Raw genomic sequence first — 14,684 nt, 5'->3', positions numbered from 1 at the left:
CATTTGCACAATTAATTTAAGAACATTCTTTTAAATCTAATAATTTTCACATTTAATTTCATTGCAGCACAGAGAGACAAGAAGTTTGTCAAAAATGGTTATGCCTTGCAGTGGATCTTCTAAAGATTCTAGTCAACAAAATAAGAATGGAGAAAATGGCCACTGTGCATTTGAAGACTTAGATCACTCAGTTCTTCAGCAGCCATTAAATTTGGGAGTGACAAATGTCAGGCAAATATTGAAATGCATTCAGAGTGGAAGTAAAGAAATAAAAGACATTATCCTCAATGAATGCAATATTGTTTATGAATGCAAAGTGTGCACTGGACTATTTCGTAGTCTTGCAAATTTCATGTATCACAAAAGATGTTATTGCAAAAAACACCTCTGTGAAGAAATGGTATTATTTGAAAACTTTGAAGAAGAAACACCAGTAGTCATCCAGCCAGAACCACCCACTGACTATAATGCAAAAACATCACAGAACATTGCAACTACACCTGAAATACTAGAGTGTACAGTCGACTTAGTTAAAACAGATTTGGCTTTTACAACTGCATTTTCAAGTACAGACATAGCAAGTAAACCCATTTCTAAAAGTTCAGATGTTCCAAAAGAGAAAACAGTTCCATCTGGTGAGAATAAAACAAAGGGAAAAGCCACTGAAGATAAAAATATGTCGCAAACAGATAAAAATGAAAATACAATGATATCAAGAAGAACCAGAGAAAAAAATGCTCAAGCTGTACATTCTACAGTTGACAGTAAAATGACAAAAGCTACGTCTTCTGATGAACCACCAGCAAAATCTGTGAAAATCACAGTAAAAGAAAACTCTGTGAAAGCTAAAGAAAGTGATGCCCCTAAAACTAGCCCTGTCAGCACTAGAAACAGCAATGTAACAACCAGCTCAAATAAAAATACTGAACTAAAAGAAACTGAAATAGTAAAAAATAAAACTATGACAGATAAAAATGTTCAAACCTTTCCAAAAATTATTTTCAAAACAATTGATGGCAATTCACATGCTGTTTTTCAAAGTACAGAAAAAAAGAAACTAGACAATAATAATATTAAAACTAAACTTGAAAGTCCGATAGTGCAGACAAAAACAGATAATGATAAATTGATCATTGTTCTGAAAAAAGACCTAAAAGTAGCATCATGCTCTGATTCGAAGTCACCTGAAAAGTCTACTAAAGAATCCTCAAAACAAAGTGAGTTTCATTTCACAAGACGAAAGAGACTCATGACTCGTAATGATTGCAGTGTGCACGAATTAAAGTGCCTTGTATGTAAAACACAGTTCATGTCATTGAAAACACTGTATTTCCATATGCTGTCTTTACATTCTAAAAAACGTTTATATTATCCATGTCCATTCTGTAAAACACTTTTTGTTCAGATGTATGGTGTCACTAGGCATTTAATATCTATACACAATAAAACTAAAGAACAGATTAATAAGTTGCGGGATGTAATAAAGAAGAAGAGTGTGTGGAGGAAAGTAGATGATGTGAATCCTTCAAGTGATAATTCCCAAAGTCCTTTGAAAACAGAAGACTTCCAGCAAAAAGGAGAAGAAAAAAATGAAGTTAAACCTAATCATAACACTTTTGAAGTAAGTTGTCATGAAAGTTCTCCTATAAAAACAATAATAAAAATTGGTAAAAATGTTACACTCCATCAATGTTCCAAATGCAATAGAGTTTTTGGTAGAAAATCATCCCAAGTAAGCCATGAAAAATTTTGCATTATGAATGCCATAAAGGTAGAGACTGTTGATTTGACAGGAAGTCCAACAAGCCCACCACCAACGGTCTCTTTTACGTCTCTGTCTCCAAAACAAAACTCATCAGAGCAGCAAATAAGCAAATCCACTCTAACAATTAAACAGCCATCTTCAGATGTTAAAATTAGTGCCAGACCAAAAAGAGGTGCTGAAAAGCAAATGCATAAAGACTTTGTTAACAGTCAGACTCTGAAATGGCGATCTGCTAACAGAGTGGATACAAATGGTAAAGCTGTTTCACCAATTAAAAAGAATAATGCTAAAAATTTAGAAAAAAAAGTTTTGAGTATAATGAATGCTGAAAATTTATTATGTTTAAAATGTGATAAAAAATTTTCTTCTTATTCAAATCTGAGACGACATATTGCAATACATGTTGGATGGACACGTTTCAAGTGTAAATATTGTGAATACCAAGCTTATAACAAATCGCAGTGCTGGTCTCATGTTCAGAAAGCGCATGCTATAAATGAGTCTGACATGGACAAATGTATTGTGAATTTAGTCAGCAGCAATTTTTCTAAGAAAGCAACATCTAGCAACCAGATTTCTTCAACTACAAAACGTGGTCATGAAATTAGTAGCAAATCTGTTTCATCGAAGAATAGCACAATTCCTAAAGTAAAAATTTCAAAAAAGAAAGCCATGAATGGCTGTACAAAGAATGTATTTGAAAAGAAAATAATATCAACAAATAAAAAAGAAACTTCTGACCATAAAACTTATGAGAGAAAGGAATCATGTGAGAGTAAAAAAGAGAATCATGAAAGTAAAAAAGAAATTTCAGAAAACAAAAAGGAAATGCCAGAAAGTAAAAAGGAATTTCAGGAAAATAAAAAAGAAGTTAATGAAAATAAGCGAGAGATACACGAGAATAAAAAAGAGAAGAATCAGCATCCTGGGCATATCCATAAATATAGTATATCTGAATATAAAAAAGAGACTAGTAATTACAAATCTGTAACCACTAGTAATCCAACTACAATCATATTATCAAAAAAGATTCCTACTTCAGCCGTCCAGTCTATCCTAACATTTTCACCAACTTCTATGTCTTCCACCTCTAGTAAGAACTCAACACGTTCATCTCCTAGAAAATATGATCCTAAAGTACCTGAAGATAAAAGTCTTGTGACAAGATCCAGTGCTTATGCAAAAACTAATCCAATACAGATAAAATTACCTCCTGTACCTCATTTTCCAGAAAAGACTTATGCCAAAAAAGACAGGCTAATAAGTGAATGGTTCCCCAAAAAGGACTTGACTAATAATGCTCGGAGAGACTCAGCACCTTTGATTATAGGTTTAGTACCTGCCTCAAGTCCAGGTTTAAATGCTAGAGCAAAAAATCCTGGTGGAGCATTTGAGAGAAATACCTAAAACATTTTCTTTGGTTTGGTGATTCAGATTTATGCAAAACTATTTTTCTCATGTAATGTTCAACAATGATACATTCTAGTTTTTTAATGAAAATGCAACTTTTGTTTTAATCTTGACATACTAATTTACACTTTTAAAGATTGTTTCCACTGTTGTAATACAGTAACAAATTTGTTAGCATTTGGTTAGAATGAAAAATAGTCCATCGATTGTCAGATTTATATTTATTTTCTTTAAATGAATGAATATATGTATAATATAATGAATGAAGAGGAAAATAACAGAGTTTAATAGTCATGATAAAGTTATCAATAATTAAACATTTTTAAATAATTTTAAACTGTTGAAAAATTTCAAGCATTTTGTGTTTGATTATTAAAAAAATGTAAAGAAAAATTTGTGTTTTGATAATGTGAAGGTTTGTCACTGGAAATATCTTGACCACTAAATTATGTTAAAACTTTCTTAAAACAATTAAAATGGGGAAAACATTGTTTGAATGTATCTAACATAATCATAGAAAAAAAATATGCCCATATTTGCAAACTTTTGTTTTCTTTATTTAATTGAATTCTAAAAATTACTTTAAAAGGATATAATAATATTTTATTTCAAGTTTGCTATTAAATTCCCTCCCCTCTATCTTTGGGGAATGTATAATTTAATCAATATTATTATTTACACATACAGTGTAATAAAGCCTTCTCGTCCATAAAAAAAGCTGCATCAGAGGCTATACTGCAGTGTAATTCATATAAATTTGCAATTTTAACAAATAAACGGAATTCATGCAGAATTAATTTCAAATAAGAATACAAAATCCATATCTTTTCTATTTAAACGTAACAGTTAACTACAGCAGTTTAATTAAATTCTAAAATTTAATTAAGTAAATTACATTATTGAATTTTTCTGAAATTATACTATGTATCATTTTTATAAGTGGTTCAAATAATAATTTTCTTTTGTTAATTTTTCCCTCCTGTGGACTTATGGTAGTATATTTAACAGCTGCCAAATAATCTAGAATATGGAACAGCTGATTTACTTAATAAAAGTTAGTTTAAGATGTTAATATTATTTTTTAATTTCATGTTTTTCTTATTATACAAGTTTCAAAGTACTTTGTTCTGAAAAAGTTTTCATATGCTGAATTCTTTTGCTTTTTTGATGTTCAAACAAATTGCATTATGAATTTCGTTGAAATTTGTGATTTTACATGTGGATTCTACTTTATTAATTAAAAAAATATCCCAATTCTGTTTCGGATATCATGAAAAATAGTTTTATAAAAAGAATTTCAGTTGACTAAAATGAAATTCATGTTTCATTTATATTATACCTGTCTGTAAAATGGAAGGCCTTGATTTTATCATTTAAAAAGTGTCACTAAACTGTATGATTAAATATTCAATTTTGGTTCCAATTTTCATTTTTAGATTGACATTTTTTATGTCATTATAATGCAAGTGATGATAAATGCTTTATTCAATTAGATAAATTTGTTTCAGCAATGCTTACACATACTTGAAAGAACATAAATGAAAAATAAGCATAAAATATAATATATATGAATTCTTTTAAAGAATCTTTTCTGTAAACTTGTATATAAAAAGAATGTCATTTAGTGCTGTTTACAAAACTGTGTATTTGCTTTAAGTCCATATATGTACAGCAATGTGTTTCATGTTTCAACCTTTTGTCATAAACATATTTCAAATAAAATGAAAGAAAAAGTTAAATTTCTTTGTTATGTTTGCAACAATTTTATTACATCAATTGATCATTTTACAAAAATTCTCTAAATTATCACAGTACATTTTAAAATGTTACAAAAGAAAGGCTATGAGGAAACACTGAATTTGCATTCATATGTATTCAAAAATCTAAACTGGTAAAGCAATTTATATGAAAAATAAAATTTTGTCAATTAATTCTTACTTATATTTTAAGACTTTTAACATGAGTTTCAAAGTTAAGAGATATAGTATCAGAAATAAAATGCATAAGCTACTTACTTTTAATTACTCTTATCTTCTACTATTATTTTAATTATGATAAAATGGTTAAATTGTTCAAGGCTAGTTTAATGCTTGCTTTTCTTTAAAATAAAAATTTAAGAGAAATGCTTAAAAAAAAAAAAGAGTATATACTTAAAATTATGAAATAAAAATTATAAACTGCATTATAAAGAATTATTTTTCTTTCCTGAATGGCTTAATAATATGAATATATAGTAAATTACAAAAGTATAATAGGTTTGAAGTATGCACAAAATTACTACAATAGTAAATATCTTTCAGCAGATACACAGAATGACAACAGCTACATATATGGACAAACTTAGAAATCAGTTAAGTATGTAATTTCAGAATCTATACTACATTCAAAGAATCTTTAACAGGAGAATAAACTGTACATCAATACATGTATGATGGTTAAAGATCACAAAACATTCTAAGATACTGATCTGCAGAATCTTACACTAAAAGTTTTTAATTAAAATCTCTGTCTTTTAAAATAATCGGTGCAACCATAGACCAAAGGTAGAGCAAAATGCAAAGCCAGCTGGATATTATTTTCACCCACATTGAAGCTTGGTTTGTATTCGACAAATGGTCACGTTCCGTGCTTGGGCTAAAATAAATCAATCAGTTTTAAACAAACAATATAACACACCTTGGCAGTAAAATACATCAAATAATAGCACAAAAGAAATAATACATTATTAATATTCAAATGATAGTTTGCATAATTTTTCTTAATGAGGTACAACTAATATCATTCACAGCAAGGGTATATTTTAATTTTGATGAAGTTGTGAACTCATTTCACTAGAGTATACGGAAGCTGACAATATATTCACTTATTTCCTCCGTTAATTTTTCCAGCATATGATTAGAGACTTGATTTATACTAATATTGTTAGCAGATATCGATAAATAGGAAAGTATATAGTGTAAGTAAAAAAGAATGATTAAAATTAATAACTTAAAGTACAGAAATATAAGTACATCTTCTCATATGTATCTCATACTGGTTGTGAAGGGAATGATTAAATTAAGAACAAAGTACAGAAATATAAGTACATCTTCTCATATGTATCTCATACTGGTTGTGAAGGGAATGATTAAATTAAGAACAAAGTACAGAAATATAAGTACATCTTCTCATATGTACTTTGTTCTTAATTTAATCATTCCCTTCACAACCAGTATATAATGCAAAATTTCCTCTCTAATTTTTAAGATAAAATTAATAAAACAAGTGGAGAAATATGCAAATATATTTATTTGCGTAATTATTTGATAAGTTTATAAGCAGTACATTAAGCATTATTTTAAAATTTTAATCTCTAATGAAATTGAGTGTATATAATGATTAAAAGTTATTAAATATTTTAAAACTGACTGAATATTCTAGAATTTCTATTCTTTGTTTGCCAAATTTTCATTCCATTTAAATTGAATTTAGAATTATAAAATATATATACAGTATGCAAATGGAGGAAATACAATATATGTACACTGCTCAAAAAAAAAAAAAAAAAAAAAAGGACAGTGCTATATCTCCCGTTCTACTAGGCCGATTGACAAAATTCAAATTGCGTTTTTCATGTCTCGAAAGCGCGACTTAGGATATATATATTAGATTTATATATAGCATTATTCTAACATAGGTATTTTGACACAAAATCTGACTTTTTCTGAAATAACATACCAATTTTTTTCCATATTTCGATTCTACGTCTCAAATTATGCCAGAATACCAAGTTTTGTAAAAATCGTACGAGTAGTTTTTAAAATATTAGCTCTCAAAATTTTAGCTCCTCAATGCTAATTGAATTTGGCAAATATTTATTAATATCTCTTTTTTTTTATTAAACTTTTTTGATTTTTTCTCTCACATTTCGAAATTTAGGTTCATTCCAAATAAAATTTATCCATTTTTTGTGTTTTGTTTTTTAAATTTCTATTTTTAAATAATTTTTATAAATTTTTCGAAAAAAATTTTGAATTATAACCTATAAAATTTTTACCATCATCTTTTAAAGTAGGTGTATTTTTAAGCATAAAAATTAAGACTTTTTTTAATTCACAATTTTCTAAGATATACACGAATTTACATATTTTCGAGTTTTGAAATTTGGCATCTTTTTTTTGAGCGATAATAATGCCAAATGTGGTCTATGGATTTTTGTTACAGTGAATTGACACAGCTATTTTTAACCTTAAATTTCAAGTAAGATTTTACGGAGAATTAATTATATAACATTTTTTCCCTCAATGAAGCGTAATAAATATTTATTAATACTATATGAAAAGCTATTTTTTTAAATTATAGATGATATTATTCAAAATTTAAACTATTTTTTTAAAATTTCTCTCTATCTTCCTTTTTAAAAAAAAAATAACGAGTAAATTTTTACCTTCGGCGTTTTATCGTCTGCTACTTTACTTCGTTTAAATCGAATTGTCTAAAACTGAGAATTTTCGTTTGATATTTATTTGAATTTTATGACATTAACTGCATAACTTATTTCTAAACAAACTGTTGCTTTTGAAGTGGCTGAAAGAGCGGCTGATACTATAATCCATATTTTTAAAGCACAGTATATTTTTATAGAAACATAATATTTAGAGTAATCATTTTTATAAAAGTCAAATTATGATATAAACATACGGCCCTCTAGAGACTGAATTAATGGAAGTTCAATGGTTATGTAGAAATGATCTGCAGCTACTTAATGGCTGGATAAGTCAGCAGATTCTGTGGACAAGTAAGAATAATTCTATAAATGCCACCCAACATTCAGGATTCAATTAACAATGAGGATACAATGTTTATTAAATGAATTTAAGAAATTTTAAAACATAAAAAACCAACTCATTTTTATCCTAACATGTATTTTTGTGCGTAGCGTATTTTCATTATATCCTTAAAATGTAATTGTCAAGAATTGAAACCTAATCATCAGTAATATAATAAGTAATTATTACAGTTATTAATAAATCCTTCTTATAAAGTAATTGCAAATATTTCAAAAAACTTTCTGTCTGAATGCAAATATTTTTCTATGCAAATATTTTAAATTTTATATTAATCAAGATTGCACACGATATTATTTATTGGCACTTCAATTCTTACCGTCAGTTCCAGTAGAAGTTACAAATCAATTATATTTAATTAAGGATTGGATTGGATTATTTAATTACTGTAAAGCACACAAGGGCTATCTGCCTAAAGGGAGGGATGCCCTCGTGGAAGACTTTCTAAGGTAAACTGGCTTGTATACACGTTATACATGGGGAAAACCATGAAAACGCCGATGCGGCCAGCCCGTTCACGAGATTCGAACCTCGGACCGAACTACCAATGATCAGCGTCTTTACCGCTCGGCCGCTGCTGGGCTATTTAATTAAGGAATGACCATCTAAGTTTAGAAACAGCATACTGTAACAGCAATTCAATTATTGGCGCCGTATCTTTCATGTTACTCCCGATTGGCAAGCTATATGATTTTTAATGAGTATTCGGGTTTTGCTAGTAACTTCCCTTGGAAATCGCTCTTAAACTAGGTTAGTTGGTTATTTGAACATAGAAAGAACATGGGAGCTATTTGATTAAGATGCTTTCACAGAGAACCTAGAAAACTACGAAAACCAACTTAGCAAGCCTGGGTTAGACTTCGCAACGAACAATTAGTACAGTCAAAAGTCGTTAATCCGGACTCGTCGGGACTTCGGCGATTCTGGATTATCGATTTTTCCGGATTATAGATCATCAGTTTAAATCTCATAAGATGGCATGCAGAAATTCTAAAATTAAAAATATGAAACCTTAATTTATGAAATAAAGAACAATTATAATCTAAAGGGTATCAAAATTTACAGAAAAAAAAAAGGCTTAATATTTATTTGTTTACTTTATTAAACATTTCTTTCAATGCAAGTTGTTTAAAGTTGCTTCGTTTTATGTGATAATACTTTCTCTTTAATTCTATAAACAGACATATTTTTTTGTTCAGTTACAAAGTTCCGCTGTTCAAGTCCCGTTAATTGCTGTGCCGAGAATACCGAGTAACTTGTCATTCGAAATTTTTTCGTTTTCACTAACCTCTCTGTCACATTCTTCATGTCATTATCCATTTTTTGCAGCAATTCCACTTTTTGTTTGAAGGACATCGAAACATACTTTCGTTTTGTACAATCCTTTGGGAGCTCCAGACTCGGAAATTCTATTTGACATAATCGAAAGTTCAAGTTTACTTTTATAGTATTGCTCTTACAGTCTGCAAAAAATAATAAGCCGGATCCAATTCGAAAATTAAGGAACAACGCAATCATCAACATTAACTGAAATAGATAATTTTAGCTTATACCTTTCGTTATACATAAAATGCGCACACGAAAACGTATTCTGCGCTTGCGCACACGCAAATGCGCAGTCGTAAGAGGTCTTACGCGCACGCGTAAACGCCTATGCGAATGTGTCAACGCGGCGCATGCGCAGAAAATTTTTAGCTTTGAGGTCCGGATTATAGATCATTCCGGATTATGGGTGTCCGAATTAACGACTTTTGACTGTATTTAACAATCTTCAAATGCTAGGCAACTGGTGAGGCTCCAATTAAATCTCCAATTTAATATTTTATTTATAAATATTTAAAATATTGTTGTATTCTTAGACACAAAAAGCAGAATTTAAGTTTTGTTAACTTGTTAGTAAACTACGAAGCCGTAGTGCAAATGAATATTCAATTTCTTTTGCAATAATTGTATTCACTTAATATTCTTGGAATATGAGTTAAAGAAGGAACGTTCTCAGAAGATTAAAGAAGTGTTTAAATCCAGTGATATTACGTTTGTCTTACAAGCTTAGGATCAAAACGATTCTGCAACTGCCCGAGTAGTTGACTTGTAAATGGCTGTGAATTAAGCAGATGACTTTTAATCTTACGTTTTCAGTCAGAAAACGTATTCCAAATGTTTTGTATTGCATGACAATGCATCTTTTCATTATTCAATAACCAATCGGAGAACCGCTTGTGCTCCGAAAATAAGTATGTGTACTCAATTGTCCTGCATGATCTTCAAATTTGTCTTCTTATGATTTTTTCCTTCCCAAAACTAAAGGCCTCTCAAAGGAAAATTTTTTGACATTGAAGAGACAAATGGAGTATGAATACTACTTTTAGAGGCATGTCAAAAACAGATCTCTACAAGCCTTCTCTTCCATTACATGTTGTGCATTCAAACAAATAGTTGCATCAGCGTAAATTCTATAATCTATTTTTTGTTACACTCTTATTACTTTATTAACATACAGTGAATATATACTAAACCTTTTACTTCAGCTTCAGTAATTCGGAATTTTTGACAGAATTGTTGTCGGAACTAGGACTTAGAAGATAAGTCAAATTGAATATTTCGATAATTCAATAAATTCATGGTCGAAGTTCCAATATTTTATTTTCAGAGGGAGGGGAAATTTTTTCAGTTTTGGTCTAATATCCTAAGTATATTTGCTTCGATTCTTTATTTTTTCCATAAAAGCGAAAATCTTATGCATGGTATACATATAACGCATAGCTTCAAATTAAAATTTAATAATATACAGGGTGGTTATAATTAAAATTTCACTTTGAAACGGTCATAAAAGGAAAACTACTGGATCAAATGTTTTCAAACTTTGTAACCGTGTAAAGGATGTCATGGGAATTTATTTTCCGCGAAAAAAAGAAAGTTGGAAACCTCACCACCAGGGAAAAATGGCGCTGTATGCAATACCGTTAAACGAAATATGGGTCGGAATCTAACTTAACCTTTTGTTACACGGATTTAATATGTTGTATACCCTTAACTCTTTCGCATCGAGAGAGGACAAAATCTCAATTTCCCAAACATCGAAAACGCCCGTATCTAAGAATTTCTCCTGGAATGCTTTTCCTTCCCCCATGACAAGTTGAATACTACAGCGCTAACAATAGCCTTACTTAAGTAAAGCGAGAACTTCTTTCTTCGACGCTTTGACACTGGGATTGCAACTTCGGGCATCAAAAGCTAAACACTGACAGTAAGCAAAGGAAAGGAAGGAACAAAGGAAATTGACAACAAAGAATGATTGACGTGTGATTTAACAACACCTGAAAGCAATGAGTAATGCAGTAACGTGATGGGGAAAAGCACTGGGTAGGAAATTATTCAGGCGTTTCGGGCGTCGAGCCGATGTCTGAATGCTAGGGCGCTTTGGGCGACTTCGATGCGAAAGAGTTAAGAAACTTTGAAGTAGGCAAATTACCATTTAAAGGCGTTAAATTTGATAAAAGTCGAGTGCGCCATCCGTGTAACTGAGAAATTCGTTCGTGAAAACCACGAATTAGCGATTAGAAAATGTGAGATCGCAAATCACTCGCACAAGTGTGTACAATCTGGAAATCGTTTTCTTACAGATCGCTAATTAGTAATTTTTGAAGTCTGAATTCGGCACTAAAACATGAAGATACCGATTCAAAATGCTTTTAATTGATTTGGGCCAAAGGAATCTCTCATGTTATCTATCTAGTTCCATTGCATTCTCCTACTGCATTCAATTGCATAGCAGTCATTCCACACCGTTTAGAGTTGAATGATAGCTAGTATTATAACTGAACCATTTTTCTCTGAAGAGTAGTCGACAGCTGGACCACTGTGATTGTTTCAGCTGAAACGCAATTCATGTAATTGATATTTTAAAAAAATTGACAAGAATGCAAAATATGCTAGACAAATTATTAGTCTAGCAATCGAAAAATCTTAATTTTCTTGTGTGAGCACTGAAAATAACTGTAGAAAAATAAGAAAATTAGGGAGAAAAGTAAGCAAACATTTGCAGGGAAATTTGGCTGTCAGAAATACCAAGATGTTTCAAAAAGTTGGACGTTTTTAAATATACTTTCAGGTTACTTCAAAGAATTTAGGCGTTCAAAGAGAAAACACTTGGGCGTATACACCAGCAAATACTATCAATTGAGCTTGTGTTATCAGAAAAGACAAAAACGATATCATTGCAGATTAAAGTGCAGAGCGACTGGTTTTAGACTATATGGTTGTATAAATTTAAATTACGTTATAGAACATCATATCGTACCATAAATGGAGAATCCCATGATTTTCTCAGTCGAATTATTTGAAGATTCAGGAGTTTATCCAGTATTGCATGTGAATGTCACCTAAAGGCGTTTTTTTCCCCTCCTGATGAAACAGCGGTCGAGCGGTAAAGTCGCTGAACTCTGGTAGTTCGGTCCGAGGTTCAAATCCCGCGAACGGGCTGGCTGCATGGGCGTTTTCGTGGTTTTTCCCATGTGTAGTGTGTATGCGAGCCAGTTTTCCTTAGAAAGTCCTCCACGAAGGCATCCCTCCCCTTAGGCAGATAGCCCTAGTGTGCTTTGTCATAATTAAGTAAACCAAAACCTCTTGATGAAACCAGTCTTTTCTTTCATCTCATACCTTCAAAATGTTTAGCCTCTAAAGACTGATAAAGGCTCTGACCAAATATTGATGAAATGAATTGAATTGGATTATTAAGTTACGTCAAAGCAGGGTTATCTGCCTAAAAGGAAGGATGCCTTCGTGAAGAACTTTTAAAGGAAAACCAGCTGGCATACACGGTACACATGAGAAAATCCACGAAAACACCCATGCAACCAGTCCGTTTACCGGAATTCGAACCGCGGAGTGAACTACCAGTGTTCAGAGACTTTACCACTCGGCCGTTTGTGGGCTTTTATAAAATATTAGGCGATAACTTTATTTAAAATGATTGTCAGAAATATCAAGATATTTCGAAAAATTGGATGCTTTTTAATATACTTGCGGAATGCCTAAAGAAAAAGAGCAAGAATAAAGTAGAATGCCTGAAGAAAAAGAGAAGAAAAAATAAATTTTTGTGTAAAATTTGGTATTTGTATTTTTTTTAAATTTAAAACTTTTTAATCTTATGATATTTGATTCTTACGATTTCAAAAATAAAATATTTGATTAAAATATGAATAACATTTAAGAAACCAAATGTAGGATAAAATTGTGTAAAGCAATGGGCACAATGATAAAACTGTTTAAAGCAGTGTATGCAAGTCATCCTAAGTTAAACTGTCGGTTATACATCTCTCTTATTTATATACATCTTTTCTGAACGGAACATTGAAAGGCGTGTTAACTATGCTTTACTGTATTTGCTCTTTTAATATATGCAGTTTTCAAACGCATCGTAATCTGGGTTACAAAGTATTCCTCCGAAAGAAAAACAATTCAAATAAATAAAATCAAATTCTGGAAAATTTATTTAAAATGCTCAGTTTGAAGGAATAAATAGAAAATTTTAAAACAATTATCTGAAGAGACAATGCAACACAAACAATTAAAATAAAAGTATAAGAATTTAAAAATTACCTAAAATAATAACTATGACAAAAATATATATAAAGAAAACTATTTGAAAAAAAAAATAAACGCTGCACCCTTATTTACGCAGTTCGAATAGGTAAATAGAAATTTTTAAAACAGTTATTCGAAAAAAACCATGCAACTTAATTAAAATGAAATTCGAAAAAGAAAAAATTACTTAAAATAATAAGTCATAATTAAAAAATAGAATATTATTTGGAAAAAAGGAACGATGGTGACTTTTTTTCCTCTCACGGGAAAAGAAACTAGGTTGCCATATATTAAGAAGTTCGCCAAGTGAACTATTCTTGGCGCAAACTGACAAAATAGTGCCAACATAAATTTGTGAATTTCTCCCTAAATTTTGCTCCAAATTTTACAAAATTTCATATTTAGGCATAATTTGAGTCGTAGAATCGAAATATGTAAAAAAAATTGGTATGTTATTTCAGAAACAGTCCGATTTTGTGTCAAAATACCTATGTTAGAATAATGCTATATATAAATCTAATATATATCCTAAGTCGCGCTCTTTCGAGACATGAAGAACGCAGTTTGAATTTTGTCAATCGGCCCAGTAGATCGGGAGATATAGGACTGTCCCTTTTTTTTTTTTTTTTTGAGCAGTGTACATTATTGTTAAATCAATATTGTGAAACAGATTTTGAATATAATAGATTATCAGCAACTTGATTACAATCAGTCACCTTTATCTCTCGAATCCACTAAATCATATAATAGGGGTTGGATAATACAATAGAAACATCTTGCAAACATAACACTCTAATTTGAGCCATAGTAAACACTTTTGACTGAGATTCTTACATAAATGATTTCAAATTTCATTAACAGTAATACAGTGTGAATTTTGAAATTTCAACAGTATTTGAGGTACTGATTTCAAACTTTGAGAAGTATAGTATATAAATGGGACATACTACATCAGAACTGAAAATAAGACAAATTGTCATGCTTGTCTGGCTGTCTACCTGTTACCAAGACAGAATGTGTTTTCAATTATCTCAAGTCTATAATAATTTTATATTTGTATACATACTAAAATGAAAAACTTCACCTAAGAGTAACTG

At 30.4% G+C, this 14,684-nt stretch overlaps 2 protein-coding genes across 3 annotated transcripts in view; one reads left to right on the top strand and one right to left on the bottom strand.

Moving 5' to 3' along the window:
* Nucleotides 1-4,914, top strand: part of LOC118183873 (uncharacterized) — a 51,631-nt gene extending 46,717 nt beyond the window's left edge. For both annotated transcript variants that reach the window (XM_085823671.1, XM_085823672.1), the window contains exon 2: nt 68-4,914. In XM_085823671.1, coding sequence (XP_085679797.1) covers nt 95-3,172 — 3,078 coding nt within the window. In that variant the 5' untranslated portion in view covers nt 68-94 and the 3' untranslated portion in view covers nt 3,173-4,914. The remainder of the gene's footprint in view (nt 1-67) is intronic.
* Nucleotides 4,637-14,684, bottom strand: part of Serinc (serine incorporator TMS1) — a 117,295-nt gene continuing 107,247 nt past the window's right edge. The window contains exon 12 of the mRNA XM_035353483.2: nt 4,637-5,809. Coding sequence (XP_035209374.1) covers nt 5,668-5,809 — 142 coding nt within the window. The 3' untranslated portion in view covers nt 4,637-5,667. The remainder of the gene's footprint in view (nt 5,810-14,684) is intronic.

This window comes from Stegodyphus dumicola, chromosome 9 (assembly GCF_044657685.1).
Source record: "Stegodyphus dumicola isolate Sdum_Otavi_A_Nest chromosome 9, ASM4465768v1".
In the NCBI taxonomy this organism is placed as follows: Eukaryota; Metazoa; Arthropoda; class Arachnida; order Araneae; family Eresidae; genus Stegodyphus; species Stegodyphus dumicola.
This window is presented reverse-complemented; position numbering and strand designations above follow the sequence as displayed.